Source organism: Podarcis liolepis, assembly GCF_965112155.1.
Source record: "Podarcis liolepis genome assembly, chromosome: 2".
Classification (NCBI taxonomy): Eukaryota; Metazoa; Chordata; class Lepidosauria; order Squamata; family Lacertidae; genus Podarcis; species Podarcis liolepis.
In genome coordinates, this window is record NC_139555.1 from 127,787,645 (window position 1) to 127,803,505 (window position 15,861).

Sequence of the window (15,861 nt, forward strand, 5' to 3'; positions counted from 1 at the left end):
ATCCAGGGCAGCTGTTTACCAGCTCCATCTGGTACATAGGCTGAGACCCTATCTGCCTGCGGACTGTCTCGCCAGAGTGGTGCATGCTCTGGTTATCTCCCGCTTGGACTACTGCAATGCGCTCTACGTGGGGCTACCTTTGAAGGTGACTCGGAAACTACAGCTAATCCAGAATGCGGCAGCCAGACTGGTGACTGGGAGCGGCCGCCGGGACCACAAAACACCGGTCTTGAAAGACCTACATTGGCTCCCAGTACGTTTCCGAGCACAATTCAAAGTGTTGGTGCTGCCCTTTAAAGCCCTAAATGGCCTTGGTCCAGTATACCTGAAGGAGCGTCTCCATGCCCATTGTTCTGCCCGGACACTGAGGTCCAGCGCCGAGGGCCTTCTGGCGGTTCCCTCACTGCGAGAGGCCAAGTTACAGGGAACCAGGCAGAGGGCCTTCTCGGTAGTGGCGCCCGCCCTGTGGAACGCCCTCCCATCAGATGTCAAAGCGATAAACAACTACCTGACATTCAGAAGACATCTGAAGGCAGCCCTGTTCAGGGAAGTTTTTAATATGTGAAATTTTAGTGTATTTTTCATCTTTGATGGAAGCCGCCCAGAGTGGCTGGGGAAACCCAGCCAGATGGGCAGGGTACAAATAAATTATTATTATTATTATTATTATTATTATTATTATTATTATTATTATTATTATTATTATTATCAAGAGATGTTCAACTCCCCTGCCCCCATTTGGGCGCCTTTGAGGCAATAAAAATGGGAGCCCCCACCCCCAGGGATGGGACTTGAACCCCCTGGCTGGAATCCCTGGGGTGCCACGATTCTGGATTGGTGGGTCCCCTTTGGGTGGAGACTGGGGAGTCCATGGAAGGGTTAATCAATTATTTATTTATTTAATCTATTAGTTGCTTTCTCTTGCTCAGGGCAGCCCAAAGGGACTTACAACCAGTTGTTGTTGTTGTGGTTGTGTTCCACAGTGACACTCCAGGGCCTTCTTTGTTGTGTTTCCTGTATTTTGGGGGAAGAGAGAAGGCTGTTCTCGGGGCCTGCTCCCCCACTAGGGAAACTGAGGCAGCCCCCTCAGGCAGGAGATGCAGGGAGGGGCAAGGAGGGGAGGGAGCGGAGTCCCATTCGGCCAGCCCTGATTTAACCCTCTATCCTCTTGTCCAGTGGAAGGTGCTGTTCCATTGCCAGTGTCCAAGACACAACGCAGCCGCCTCGGGAAGTCAGTGGTGCAAGATGATTTGGGAATGTGTGCAGCTGGTTGGACTGTATCAGGAAGATGTTGGAGATCACGGAGGAAGGAGGAAACGAAATACAGATATTCAGCGTTTTCAGGGGAGGGGGAAGAAGGGGAAAGTTTGTCCCCCCAGATAAGACTCCCATCCTCCCTGGCCATGGGCCATCCTTGCTTGGGCAGGTGGTCCTTGGAGTCCAACCACATCTGGAGGGCCAGAGGTGCCTCACCTCAGTATAGACGGTTCCTCTAGGGCTCAGTGTTACGTGGGAGTTGGTGGAACTGGATCTTAAGGGTTCTTGAGACATTTATGAGGGATTGTGATTGGTATCCAGACCCTAACACTATAAAGCCAAGGTGTCCCCAATGAGCAGTTTATCTACCCTGCTGGCTCCTGGGGAAGACCTTCTGAAGGAAATGGTTTGTCCCCAAAGTTAATTCCTTCCTTCCTCCGCTGCTGCTGCCCACACTAAAGGAATGTCTGGATGAAATCCCAGGGCTGTCTGGCTCCCATTACAAAGAGATCCAGCTGATATTCTAGAAAAAAGTGTGGCTAAGATTCTGAGTCACAATCATGGCAGAGAAATACAGCCAGGGAATATGAAACTGATTTGAAGATTTGTTGTTGTTGTTGTTGTTGTTGTTGTTGTTGTTGTTGTTATTTATATTACATTCAGCTGGACACACCACTGGTTTCATCTTTCTTTTCTTCCCACAATCAGTGTTATTCACCTTTAATACTCACCTTTTTCAGTGACATACATATTTTTATCTTGTGATCTTCAGATGAAGAGAGGTATAACAATTTAATAAATAATTCCCAGTTGGAGCAGAGCTAGAATATCCAGAAGCCCTTGTCCACCCAGGGCAAAGGAGGAAGAACAGTGAGAGAGGCCTGGACAGGGAATCTCCGCTAAAATAAGCCAGTGTCAGGAGGCGGGTGCGAGACCCGGTGGCATATAATTATTATAAATCATAATTGGGGTGGGTGTCTCAATCTGGCCTTCCCAGCAGTCAGGCTCCAGCTGCTTTCCTTCTGCATCTCCAGCTCTCTCCATTCAAGAATGCAAGGCTGAGAGATGGAGGTCCAACCCCAAGAACATTCTCCAACTGAGCACTCCTTCAACCGACCACAAGCACTAAGCCTTGTCACTAGACTTATATATGGGTCTCCCAAAATGGTCACTATGCACCTCCTGAGGCCAAAGGGACTGTGCAGGTGATTAATAAAGATCTAGAGGTCGAAGGGGACAAAATGTGGCCCAAGGGGTGGAGGATTATAGTGCAGAGGATGAAGAACTTCATGATGAACTTAGGACCCTGAGGAATCTTGGCCAGGTTCATGGAACATAGAGCAGCTCCCTTTCCTGTGAGAAACCACTTTTTATAAAACGTAAACAGCACAGTTCAACCGTATTCTAAGATAATTCTGCTTCATTAATGCTTAATTAAGGGTTAGGAAAGGCTGATGATGCATTACCATTATTTTACTGTGTTTTTCGCACCATAGGACGCAGTTTTTCCCTCCTAAAAACCAAGGGAAAATGTGAGTGCGTCCTATGGAGTGAATGCAGGGGGGAGGCAGGCAGGGAAAGCCCCCAAGAGCCGCACACAAGCTTTGTGCGCTCTTGCGGGCTTTTCCCCAGGAGGGAGAAGGGACTGACTGGCCGCATAGTCCCTTCTCCCTCCTCGGGGAAAAGCCCCCAAGAGCGGCGTGGCTCCTGCAGGCTTTTCTACGAGGTGGGGGAATCCCCCCACCTCCCAGAAAAGCCAAGAGAAGCCGCGCAGCCCTTTAAAGAGTGTGTGGCTTCTGCGGGAGGTGGGGGAAGCTGCAGAGGATTCCCTCCTCCGTGATTGCTTTGAAGCAGGAAAGTGGGAGGGGAGCCGCTTACACTCGTGTAAGCAGCTCCTCTCCCACTTTCCTGCTTCAAAGCGACTACGGAGGAGGGAAGGAAGGAAGGAAGGGGACCATGGATCCTCCGCTGCTCGAGGCTGCAGCGGATTCCCTCTGTGACTGCTTTGAAGCAGGAAAGTGGGAGGGGAGCAGCTTACACTCGTGTAAGCAGCTCCTCTCCCACTTTCCTGCTTCAAAGTGGAGGGAATCCACTGCAGTTGCGAGCAGAGGATCCATGGCTCCGCTTCCTTCCCTCCAAGCAGGGTGCGGGGGTGCAGGGGGGAAAGAGGGCAGGAAATAGATGCCGGGCAGGAAGACACAACCGCACTTTGACGACTGAAAGTCCACCCCAGCCTCCCCAGATTTCCACTGAGACGGCCAGGCTAATCTCGATGGCCATAAGTCAGGCTTAGCATTATTAACTGGGCTTAGATAAGCCATGGTTCCCCTTCCTACCCTCCTCTGAGGCTCGATTTAAAGCAGCAAAGCGGACAGGTGCCACCCGCTTTGCTACTTTAAATAGTTTAGTGCAACATTTGATTCAGAATATTTTTTCCCGTATTTTCCTCCTCTAAAAACTAGGTGCGCCCTATGGTCAGGTGCGTCCTATGGAGCGGAAAATACGGTACATTATTGCATTTGCCTATGCTAAAAGCTTGGAACATATGGAGGACAGGAGAGATTGTACAAGATGTTAAAATAAGAGCAGGTAATTGATGTGTGTAATATTCCTTTGTTCTCTTCCTAGGTTTCCTTTCCCCCCGCTCCTCCCTGTTGAAAGAAGGCAATGGAGAAGGCAGTCAAAATTCTGGAGGGCCATGTCAAATGGGAATAACGAAGAAACCATATAAATTCATGGAATGTGAAAAGAGAGAGGAGAAACAGTTTGAAAGTATGGAGTGTGGGAAGAGCTTCACTGACAGTGGAACACTTGGAAAACATCAATGGACTCACACAGGAGAGAAACCATTTAAATGCATGGAGTGTGGAAAAAGCTTTGGTTGGAGTTCAAACCTTCGTATACATAAACACACTCACACAGGGGAGAAACCATATAAATGTTACGAGTGTGGAAAGAGCTTCAGTCAGAAGGGAAGCCTTAGAATCCATCAACGGACTCACACGGGGGAGAAACCATATAAATGTTACGAGTGTGGAAAGAGCTTCAGTCAGATTGGACACCTTAGAAACCATCAACGAACCCACACAGGGGAAAAACCATATAAATGTATGGAGTGTGGAAAGAACTTCACCGATGGTGGAACATTTAGAAAACATCAACAGACACACACGGGCGAGAAACCATTCAAATGCATGGAATGTGGAAAGAGCTTCAGTCAGAGGAGAAGCCTTAGAATCCATCAACGGATTCACACAGGGGAGAAACCATTTAAATGTTTGGAGTGTGGAAAGAGTTTCAGTACGAATAGAAGACTGAATATTCATCATAAAACTCACACTGGGGAAAAACCATTTGAATGTATGCTGTGTGATAAGAGCTTCACTGTTAGTAGAACACTTAGAATTCATCATCGAACTCACACAGGGGAAAAACCATATAAATGTATGGATTGTGGAAAGAGCTTCAGTTGTAGTGGAGCAGTAAGAAAACATCAACGGACTCACACAGGGGAGAAACCTTTTAAGTGCATGGAGTGTGGAAAGAGCTTCACTTGTAGTGGAGCAGTAAGAAGACATCAATGGACTCACTCAGGGGAGAAACCATTCAAATGCATGGAATGTGGAAAGAGCTTCACTCGGAGTGGAAACCTGAATTTACATCACCAAATTCACACTGGGGAGAAACCATTTAAATGCACTGAGTGCGGAAAGAGCTTCAGTCACAGTGGAACACTTAGACAACATCAATGGACTCACACAGGGGAGAAACCATTTAAATGTAAGGAGTGTGGAAAGGGCTTCACCAATGTTGGAAATGTTAGAAGACATCAACAGACTCACTCGGGGACAAGCAAATAATTGTATGGAGTGTGGAAAGAGCTTCAATAGAAGTGGAAACCTTAGCAAACCTCAGCGAACTGAAAAAGGGAAAACCACTTACGTATATGGAGTGTACATAGAGCTTCATTCCTGATGTTCTTAGAAAACATCAATGGACTCGCAAGGAGGAAAAGCTTTAAGAGTTGAAACCCTACAATCCACAAACAGAAAATCATGAATGGATTGAATGGAAGGAGTGTGGGAAGTGTTTCAATTGCTTTATATATAGATAATTTTATTCATACAGTGGTACTTCGGGTTACATATGCTTCAGGTTACATACACTTCAGGTTAAAGACTCCACTAACCCAGAAATAGTGCTTCAGGCTAAGAACTTTGCTTCAGGATGAGAAAAGAAATTGTACTCCGGCGGTGCAGCGGCAGCAGGAGGCCCCATTAGCTAAAGTGGTGCTTCAGGTTAAGAACAGTTTCAGGTTAAGAACGGACCTCCGGAATGAAATAAGTACTTAACCTGAGGTACCACTGTATATAATTTTATTTACAAATTGCTTCCCGGTTCACTTCCCAGTTGTTGGCGTTTGAAAGCCCCAAACATTCAACTTCCGAAGCGTTCAACAACCAAGATTCCACTGGGTATCCATCAATTGTCTGTTGTCCAACAATATCCATTCTTTTAACCAACACAAAGAGGCTGCTTCATAGTAGAAAATCTAGCAGTGCGTAGCCACCTCTATTTTTAGTATCTATCAACTTTTATACTTTGTTCTTGGTGTTTCCCCCCTGCCAGAGTAATCCTGAAATATATCTTTGCCATTTGTTAAAGATGCTTGTATTATTTATTTTTGGTATCATTTACAGTGGTACCTTGCAAGACGAATGCCTCGCAAGACGGAAAACTCGCAAGACGAAAGGGTTTTCCGTTTTTCGAGGTGCTTCGCCAGACGAATTTCCCTATGGGCTTGCTTCGCAATAAGAAAGCCCATAGGGAAATCTCCGGGGACCTCTTTTAAAATGCTGGCGGTCGGGAGCAAAGACTTTCGCCCACCACCGGCCTTCAGAAGAGGTCCTGGACCTCTTCTGAAGGCCGGCGGGGGGCAAAAGTCTTTGCTCCCGACCGCCTGCCTTCCCGGGATAGCGGAGAAGCACAGCGCATTTCTCCGCTATCCCGATGGCTTTTGAAGGCAGGCGGGGGGGGGGGAGCAAAGACTTTTGCCCACCGCCGGCCTTCAGAAGAGGTGACAAGCTAAAATTGCAGAGTTATGAGAAGCTTAAAGGGAAGGTGCGAGACTGGTTACACTACTTTCAAATAAGAGACGTTTATAATCAGGATAAAAAATTGGTTTCCAGGTGGGAAAATCAAAGTTGGAAACAGAATTGTTAGAACCCAATGCTAAGATATTATCAAGAATGTATAATTTGCTGTTGAAATAGAATACTGAGGAAGAAACGGTAAAATCTGCTATGATTAAATGGGCACAAGATATAGGACATAATATTATGTTTGCTGACTGGGAGCAGTTGTGGACCACTGGGATTAAATTTATGGCATGTAATGCCTTGAGAGAGAATATTATGAAAATGATGTACGGGTGGTACATGACCCCAGTCAAGCTAGCAAAAATTTATCATTTGCCCGACAACAAATGTTGGAAATGTAAAGAAATTGAAGGCACATTCTTTCACCTTTGGTGGACGTGCCCGAGGATTAAGGCTTTCTGGGAAATGATTTATAATGAAATGAAAAAGGTACTTAGATACACTTTCATGAAGAAACCAGAGGCCTTTCTCCTGGGTATAGTTGGCCAATTGGTGTCAAAGAAGGATAGAACTTTATGTATGCTACAGCAGCAGCAAGAATACTCATCACAAAGCATTGGAAGATACAAGACCTACCCACCTTGGAAGAATGGCAGATGCAAGTAATTGATTACATGGAAATGGCAGAGATGACTGGCAGAATCCGAGACCAGGGAGAAGAGTCGGTGGAAGAAGATTGGATGAAATTTAAAATCTACTTACAGAAATATTGCAAAATGTATGAATGCTGAGGACATTGAAATGAAATGAAGGGGCTCTAGTAATAAGATGATAAAAATTAGAAATTATAAATTTGGAATTTAATATAAGTAAAGATAAAGTAATAGGATATGAATTTGCTGAATTAACTGCGAAAAGGGGATACAAAAAAGGGAGGTGTGAGGAAGTCGGGGAAAATAAGGTACTAAAGATAAGAAAATAGAAAAGAGTGATATGTGTTTTATCTGTTTGTGTGTATATTGATTTTATTTTTTTTCTTTTGTTAGGTTAAATGTTTGTACTTTTGTATTGTGTATTCTGTATTGTATTGTGAAATTCTGTATGTTTTATATTTTTTTGTGCTTATTGTTTTTCTATCTTTTTTGTGGTTGCTTTTTATTGTTAAACTTAATAAAATATTATTTTTAAAAAAACAAACAGAAGAGGTCCTGGACCTTTTCAGAAGGCCAGCGGGGGGCGAAAGTCTTTGCTCCCCCCCCCCGCCTGCCTTCCCGGGACAGCGGAGACTTCTCCGCTGTCCCGGGCGATCTTAAAATGCTGGCAGGCGGCAGCGAATCCTTCGCTGCCGTCCCCCAGCATTTTAAAAGCCCCCATATTTCCAAATGCTTTTTAACATCTTTTGATACTCTAACGTAATTGGAATATGTTGTAATTCAGTGTTTTTCAAATAAACCCTTATTTAGTCTCCATCTATACAATGAACTCTTTTCACCCCTCATTATCATCCATGTTGAGTTTTGATCTGATATAGTTCTTGGCTGGATCTCTACAGTCTTTAATCCTGTAGGCAGTTCCTTCAATATCCAGATCATGTTTCTTCTTCCCGCAGAATCCTTTGAATCAGAAGAACATGTTTACTCTTGTTCTAAAGGGGGTCTGAATCTCCAAGCATCTGGGTTGGCAAACTAAGGCCTGTGGGCCGGATCAGGTGCAATTGCCTTCTAGATCCGGCCTGCGGACGGTCCTGGAATCGCCGCGTGGATTGCCAGCACGCACGTTCTTTCCCTCTCCCTCACCCGGCGGCGCTTTTCTCCTCAGGGACGAGCAATCTTGTCCCACACCGGGCGCCATCAACGGGAGGAGTCGGCTCACCCGCCTGCCTGCCTCAGAAGGGTGGCGCTGGGAAGGGGGTGTGACGCTGGCTGCCGGCTGCTGCTGCGTTTTCCTCTTGCTCCTCCTCCCTCTCCCTCACTCCGCCCTTCCTTCCTTTTCTGTGCCCCTTCTCCGTGCCGCTTCCTCATGCGCTTTCTTCGTCACCCCCTCCCTCCTTCATTCCTCCCATGGCGTTCAGGCGGTTTGATGCAGCGGCCGCAGCTGCCGCTTGCGGGTTGGGAAGCAGCAGCAGTTGGTGGGTAAAAGCTCCAGCAACGCCCCGGTTCCCCTGCCTCCGTCCTTGGCTCCGCCGGGGCGGCTGCTTCTGTCTTCACCGGCCAACACAGCCTCCTGCCCTGCCCTGGCACCTGGCTGGAGAAGCCCAACGGGGGCTATTGGGACGACAACTGGGACAGGTAAAGCCAAACATCTTCAGGCCTCTTTGCAGACAGGCCAAAATTGCTCATTTTCCCCCAAAATATAGTCTGGTCCCCAACAAGGTCTGAGGGACAGTGGACTGGCCCCCTGCTGAAAAAGTCTGCTGACCCCTGATCTAGTAGATCCATTGTTGTAACCATATCAAAAAAGTATTTGGTATTTTGCCTTCTTCTGAGACACTTTCCCTCAGTGTTTAGTCATAGTCCAGTGATCCTACTCCATTAAATTCACCCGTAATAATTATATTTTTAATCATAAACCTCAGACATACTTTCCTCCAATAGTTGGAAGAAATCTCATGCAAAAAGTGGCTCTGAATCTGAAAGTCCCAGTCCCAAATCTTAATCCTGCCACCCTAAGATATTATAAGCAGGCCCCACATTCCTCTTTCCACCTGCAATAGGGAGGTTAGAACAACACTTAATACCCGGCAGGGATCACAAGAGCCAGAATTGCTTTGCATTCACAAACGCTGTGTGAAATATCACTAGTGAACAGAATAATTCAAAGAAGGAAACCAACAACAGTATTAAAATTGCAGGGAGAGAGAGAAAAACTGGATTTGAAATGACCCAACCACAAGATGAAAAGTCTCCCTACTAAATGAGGGAAGGGGGAGGCATGGGGGGGGCTTTTGAAGTCTCCCTGCTGGCAAGGGAATTCCAGAGCAAGGGCGCCTCTGTCTGTCTGGAATCCCTCACTGCCTCATCTCCAGCAGGAAGGGGGGATTTCCAGACTGGGACCCTTCACTCTTAGGGGGAGGTGCTGGGGCCTGGGCAGCTGGATGGATGGATGGACATCAGCCTGCAGAAATGCTCCCCCCTTCCTTTCACAGGACTGTTGTGGTGTTGCATGTGTGTGACAAGGCAACACTCAAGAACAGTTCCCACCAACCAACATTACATCATTCCTCCACTGCCCAGAAGAGGGCGATCTTTCCTCTACACATGGTAGAATCCTAGAATTGCAGAGTTGGAAGGGACCACGAGGGTCATCTAGCCCAACCCCCTGCAATGCAGGAATATTTTGCCCAATGTGGGGCTCCACCCCCCGACCCATAGATTCAGAGTCTCATGCTCTACTGACTGAGCTCTAAAAGGGAGTTTCCGTTCAAGCAGAGCCCAGAATAATTAGGGTTGCCATATTTCAAAAAGTAGAAACCAGGAGAAGCCCAAAATTGCAGTGCTTTTTTTTTTTTTTTAGACAAGGCCCCAAATAAACGCCAAAAAAGCCCATGAGTCTTAAATCCAGGACAAAGTGCCATCTTTTGGAAATTCCACCTTTGAAATCTTTTGCTAGTCTTTCTTTTGAATGAGGTGGGGGGTTTTCAATCTGGCCAGTCCCCACGCAAAAGAATAAATGGAAACGAAGAAAGACAGTCACAGGTAGGTAGCCGTGTTGGTCTGCCATAGTCAAAATAAAAAAAATTCCTTCCAGTAGCACCTTAAAGACAAACTAAGTTAGTTCTTGGTATGAGCTTTCGTGTGCATGCACACTTCTTCAGATACACAAAGACAGTCAGTTAGGATTACCCCCCAAACCCTAAAAACTATTTGTGAATCCCCCCCCCCCCCAGCCAGGCCTCAAAGCCTCGCCTCAAGCATTTTTAAAACTGCATTTCCTCTAAGACAAAAAGCATTAGCTAAGCATATTCCTCTTGCTGTAACTAAAAGACTGCAACAAAGGTAGGGAACAGAGTCCATTGTTTTCTCAGAGGCTTTGGCCTTGCTAAAACCAGATTGCAACTTACTTTCTGTCCGGGAGCCATGCCAAAGCACGAGAATGAAACATAACTGGAACACTCTGAAACCCCCTGGTTTCTCACCCCCTTTCCTGGGAAGGGTTCAAAAATGGTCCCAAGACAGGAACTTTCTGTTCATGCTCAGGAGACACATGGGAGGAGAAAGGGGAGGGAACTGGAAGGGGATATATGAGGAGATTTCACCCCTCCCATATCCAAGAATCTCCTGATGAGTCTGGTGATTTTCCAGAGAGGAGGGGCGGTGTTCTGCTCTCTACTTATTCTGCTCCAGCACCACATCAAAGAGTCAGTCATTGTGTCGGAGAGAGAGAGAGACTGTTAGAGATCGTGTGTATAGATAAGGTTGCTGCTAAGAGCAGCTGCAGACACTCAGTGTGGTTTAGCATTCTTTATGCTTAGACCTCATTTAGCTCTGTATATAGTTGTATAATAGTTGTGGATAGAATAAAGAAGATATTCTACAGAGCTGCTCTCCGAGTCGTTTATGCTCTGCTGTACTACAACTGTCTTCTGGTGGGAGTGAATCCGGTGCTCACAGCTCTTAAGCTGTGAGTCCACAGCACTTTGACCTGTTCCTGTGCAGAAGGTGGTCTCTGGAAGTGCTACCCAGCTCGCCTAGCCCAGTCGGGGCTGAAGTGGATGAGTCCAGTTGGTGGCACTGGCTCAAGGGCGACACTGTGCAATGGCTGTGAACTTCGTGCTTGTTTTGTGACTTTATCACACTTGCTCCCCTCTCCCCCCCCCCATGGCAGAATAAAAAGCTCTTTCTCTGGATTTAACCCCTTGGTGTCGTTTGGCTCCTTTCGTCCCTGCTCGGGTGCAACATTTTCCTATCCATGGTTAAAAGGGCCTACAAAGGCTACAAAAAGAGGTTCTTTATGCAGGCCCCAAACTAGACCCCAAGCAGCTATTTAAGGGCAGTGAGGGAAGAATTATTAGTTGGGAAGCCAGGAAGGAAGAACAGTCTTGGAGGAAGAATTATACACAGCAAATGGGAAGAAATCAGACTTTGACATACTGTATGGGAGGCAGGAGGTGGTGAGGGGGGTTTTATACAGCCTTCTTACTAAAGAAGCAGAGAGAAGCTCCAAAAGCAAGATATATGAGTAGAAATCAGGGCGAATGAGAAGAAATCCACTAATAAAGCAGGGAGCCCGGGGAATCTGCCTCCTCGGCGCCTGAAACTGAGGCGAGGCTCAGATCCCGAAGGGCGGGAAGTTGGGAAAAGGCGGGAAAAGTCGTTGAGGGGAAGCAGCAGCGGGGGGAGGGGCTCCTCCTCTCTCGCCCCTCAGAGACACGACGGGGACCCTCTTGGGGGGGAGCAGAAAGGGGTCTCTCTCTCTCCCCCCCCCCTCACAACCCCATTGCACTCCTCTCATGGCGGAAGGGGAGCCCACCCTCTCCCTGCCTGGCGAGGGGGCAGCCGGGTCAAGGGGGGTCTCTGGGCGCAGGAGAGCCTGGGGGGAGGAGGGGGGAGAGGAGAGGAAGCGCCCCTTCTCTCTCTCTCAGGCAGCCCCATGTCTCTTCCCACCCCCGAGGCTGGGTCCATCTCTGGGCTTCACAGAGGACCCCCCTGGGCTGGGGGGGGGGAGGGACCCCCTATGGCTTCCCCGGCTCAGCCCCTCCCCCGCTCTCCTGACCCACAGGGGGAGGGGCAGCCCTTCCCTCCTTCTCACTCAGCCTCTCCCCTCCCAACCTCCCTGTTTGCAGATTGAAAACCACCTCCTTCTCTCCCCGCAAACCCAGGTCCCCCCCAGATATGATGCCCCCCCCTGGCCGCCATCTCGCCCCCTGCTGTGGGGAGGAGGAAGGAGGGGGGCCAGGTCCCCATGGAGCCCCCAGAGGCAGCGCCGTCCCGTCCTCTTCCCATCCCAACACAGGGAGGGGCTGCTCTATAGACGTAGCTCTAGGGGCAAGCGCATCCCAAAAGGAACCGGAAGTGTCGCTGCTGAATGTGCCGGAAGTTTCCAGGAAAGGGGAGGAGGGGCGTCAGTGGAGAACCCCCCCCCCCCAGCCCTTTCTATTACAGACAAGGAAAGCGGACTAATATGGAGCCAGGGAGGCGGAGGACCAAGAGGTAAAGGGGGAGAGAAGGGGGGAAATAGAGGGGGGGATAAGGGGGGAGGACAATGAGAACCCCCCAAGGAAAGCCCCCTCCCTGGGGCCCGTCGACAGGGACCCCGATCCAGGCCCCGACCCAGGGGGGAAGGGGGGACCCAAGACCTGCAGGGCTGGCCTTGCAAGATCACCTGGGCAGCAGCAGCACCGCCAGACTCCCCTTTCTCTTTCCTGGGGGGCCGAGAGATGCTCAGCTGCCCTGGCGGGAAGGGGAAGGAGGACCCCAAGCAGGGCTGGGGGTGGGGCTGAGGCCCCCCATTCTCCCTGGGGTCGCCTGGCTGGGGAAAGGGAGAGAGGGAGTCCAGGGAAGGGTTAAAGGAAGGGGGAGGAGCCTCGACAGAGACCCCTCCCCTTCCATCACCACTTATTCCCCAGTCTCCCTGCTGGCAGTCCCAGATCATCTTTGCCATACAGGATTGTCCTGAATACCACCATTTGCTAGCCAAGCCCAAACCCAAAAGTCCCACTGAGATGATGATTGATAATATTGTCATTTATCCGTTTTAGACCCCTAAGTAGGAGCAATTGCAAGGACATTGTGCTGCTCTCCTCTGTACAGTTCCATCCCTATTTCAGACCTTGTGGCTGATTTAAATGTTTAGCTGCTGATAACATGGCAACGTTTAGCAGGTGATATTGTGAGGTTTAGCTGGTAATAAACCACAAGTGATATTGTGAGTTTTGGTAATGATAACATTACGATCTTTATCTGCTAATAGCCCTGCAATATTTAGCAGGTGATATTGTGAGGTTTAGCTGCTACTAACATTACAGCGTTTAGGTGGTAAGTTATCGCAATGTTGAAAAGCAGGTGTTGCCTAGCCCTTGCACACATTGTGATTCGTAATATATTGCCAGCTCAGTATTAGGAAACAGTTATCACGATGTAAACTTCAAGCCAGCCTTGGGCAATATACCAATATATCACCCAGCTCTAATCATGACCTATATTTCTGACCCAGTGTATCACTGCTGATTTTAGCAGTTTGTCCCCAGGAATCCCTGGGGTCGTGGGGCGCCTGGCTGGGTCCCTTTTGGCTGGGGAAACGGAGAGAGGGAGTCCATGGAAGGGTTAAAGGAAGGGGAGGAGCCTCAACAGAGACCCCTCCCCTTCCAGCACCCCTGACCCCCCCATCACCCAGCCTCCCTGCTGAGGGTGTTGGCTGTCCCAGATCATCTGCATTCACTACGACATATCTCCATACTTTGAATTGTCCTGAATACCACCAATTATAGCCTAGCGCAAACCCAAAAGTCCTGCTAGGATGCATCTTGGCTTCCCTGCTGATGAAACTGAGTGTGTGAGGATGGATAATATTTTCATTTATCCATTTCAGACCCCTAAGTAGTAGCCTTTGCCAGGACATTGTCCTGTTCGCCTCTGTATAGTTGCTTTGGACTATAATGAATAGCCTTTGGACTATAATGTAGTTAAATATAAAACTAGCTTTAGATAGATTTTTTTCCTCGAAAAGCATTTTTTACCTAAGAGACCAACTAAGTTTGTTCTGGGGATAAGCTTTCGTGTGCATGCACACTTCTTCAGATTGGACAATTTTCTACCTGAAATTTGGGAAACACTTTCTCTTTCCTCGCAATAATATCTCTTTCAAACTGTGAACTTTCAGTCAAAAAACCTTTCCCTTTATCTTGTCCAAACAAGATGATTTGATGGTATTGAAACCAATCCGCCACCACAACTCCCACCTCATCCTGTTTATTCAGTTTTATTTCTTCTTCCGAAAAGTCCAAAAGATCTCTGTAAGTTGCCCATTGCTTCTTCCGTATTGCATTTTTTAAAAAGCTGTTGCTTTTGTGGGTGGAAGCCAAAGAGGTGTTTTTCTTTCCAGCGGATTATTATATTTATCCCATACTGTAAAAAGGATTTTCTGAATAACCTGATTCATAGCGCTCTTGTGTGTTTTAGTTTTATCCTGCCATAAATAAGCGTGCCAACCAAACATAGTCTTACGACCTTTGTTGTAAGAAAAAACCTGTTCCTTTTCCCTTATGGGGTATCCAAGAGCCCATATAGTCCTTAAGTGGGTTCCTTATAGGTAGGAGAAAATAACAAGAGGCCAAGCAGAGAATATGGAGAAGCAAAGCGGCTAGTAGCCTGATCTTTATTGCAACAGTGTCCCCCCCCCCTCACCACAACTAGGAGGGAGGTGTGCAAGGCCTTATATAGTCTTTTGAAATTGCCCACCCAAGACCTCCCCCCCAAATATCATACAGAAAGAGACTGTCTACAGCAGGAATACATCACAGGAGGCGGTCTACAGCAGAAAACCTGTCCTCAAGGATACCTGCTAATGGTCACTAACTGCATTACCTGGGCAGCCTGGCCATTCTTTTGTGATGGTAAATACTTTAGTTCCTGAATCCAGGTCACAGGCCCACCCTGTTCATCCCTCCTTAACACAGTATTCGTAAGCACAAAGACAATGAGAAGGCTTCCATTTGCCTCCTTTACTGCAGAGGAATATTTGAGTACGTTTCTGAGCACAATTCGAAGGAGCGTCTCCACCCCCATTGTTCTGCCCGGACACTGAGGTCCAGCTCCAAGGGCCTTCTGGCGGTTCCCTCCCTGCGAGAAGTGAGGTTACAGGGGACCAGACAGAGGCCCTTCTGGGTAGTGGCGCTTGCCCAGTGGAATGCCCTCCCATCAGATGTCAAGGAATTAAGCAGCTATCTTATTTTTAAAAGACATCTAAAGGCAGCCCTGTTTAGGGAGTTTTTAGTATTTCATGCTTTACTGTTTTTAACACTCAATTGGGAGCCGCCCAGAGTGGTTGGGGAAACTCAGCCAGATGCGCTGGGAATAAATAATAAATTATATTATTATTATTATTATTATTATTATTATTATTATTATTATTATTATTATTACTATTACTATTATTACTATTATTATTATAGGTCTGTGGTGCTCAATGTTTAGGCATAGTAAATATTAGGATTTAATTAGAACTTGTGTGTTATAATGGAGATATGTTATAAGATAGTCTCAGTGTATTTTAGAAAGGGAGTTATGTAAAGGGTTTTTTGTGTTTGATCCGTGTTTCTGTGTAAATACTGTGCGTCAGACTGAGAATGTCATCAGGAAGGTCTAGGAAAGGGTGCGCCTGCTTTTGAGCATCAGAAATGAGCATGGAAAGAGTTAATATCATAACTGTACCTGAATCGGCCCCCTCCCTTTGTAACAAGCAGCTGTAGGTCTTTTGGGATTTAATATCAGCTCATGAAAAGTTGGGCACACAACCCGGAAAGCTACCTGGCTCCCTCCGTCTGAAGGCAGAGATTTGCACCACACGC

General features: G+C 47.4%; 3 protein-coding genes across 5 annotated transcripts in view; 2 read left to right on the plus strand and 1 right to left on the minus strand.

The window, feature by feature from the left end:
- Window positions 1–15,861, plus strand: part of LOC310701586 (uncharacterized protein) — a 127,847-nt gene that overhangs the window by 83,897 nt on the left and 28,089 nt on the right. Inside the window, exon 1 of one of the 3 annotated variants that reach the window (XM_083492714.1) lies at window positions 11,751–12,505. The exons of 1 other annotated variant lie outside the window; for it this stretch is intronic. The gene's annotated coding sequence lies outside the window, so the exon portion shown is untranslated. Of the gene's footprint in view, window positions 1–11,750; window positions 12,506–14,036; window positions 14,308–15,861 lie in introns of those variants that run through there. One more of the 3 variants, XM_083492715.1, reaches the window with a different exon arrangement.
- The window catches only part of LOC310701520 (uncharacterized protein), a 236,561-nt gene that overhangs the window by 6,735 nt on the left and 213,965 nt on the right, over window positions 1–15,861 (minus strand). The window lies entirely within an intron of this gene.
- The window catches only part of LOC310701260 (uncharacterized protein), a 33,734-nt gene that overhangs the window by 1,775 nt on the left and 16,098 nt on the right, over window positions 1–15,861 (plus strand). The window contains exon 2 of the mRNA XM_083491866.1: window positions 3,886–5,066. Within this exon, the coding sequence (XP_083347992.1) occupies window positions 3,886–5,066 (1,181 nt within the window). The remainder of the gene's footprint in view (window positions 1–3,885; window positions 5,067–15,861) is intronic.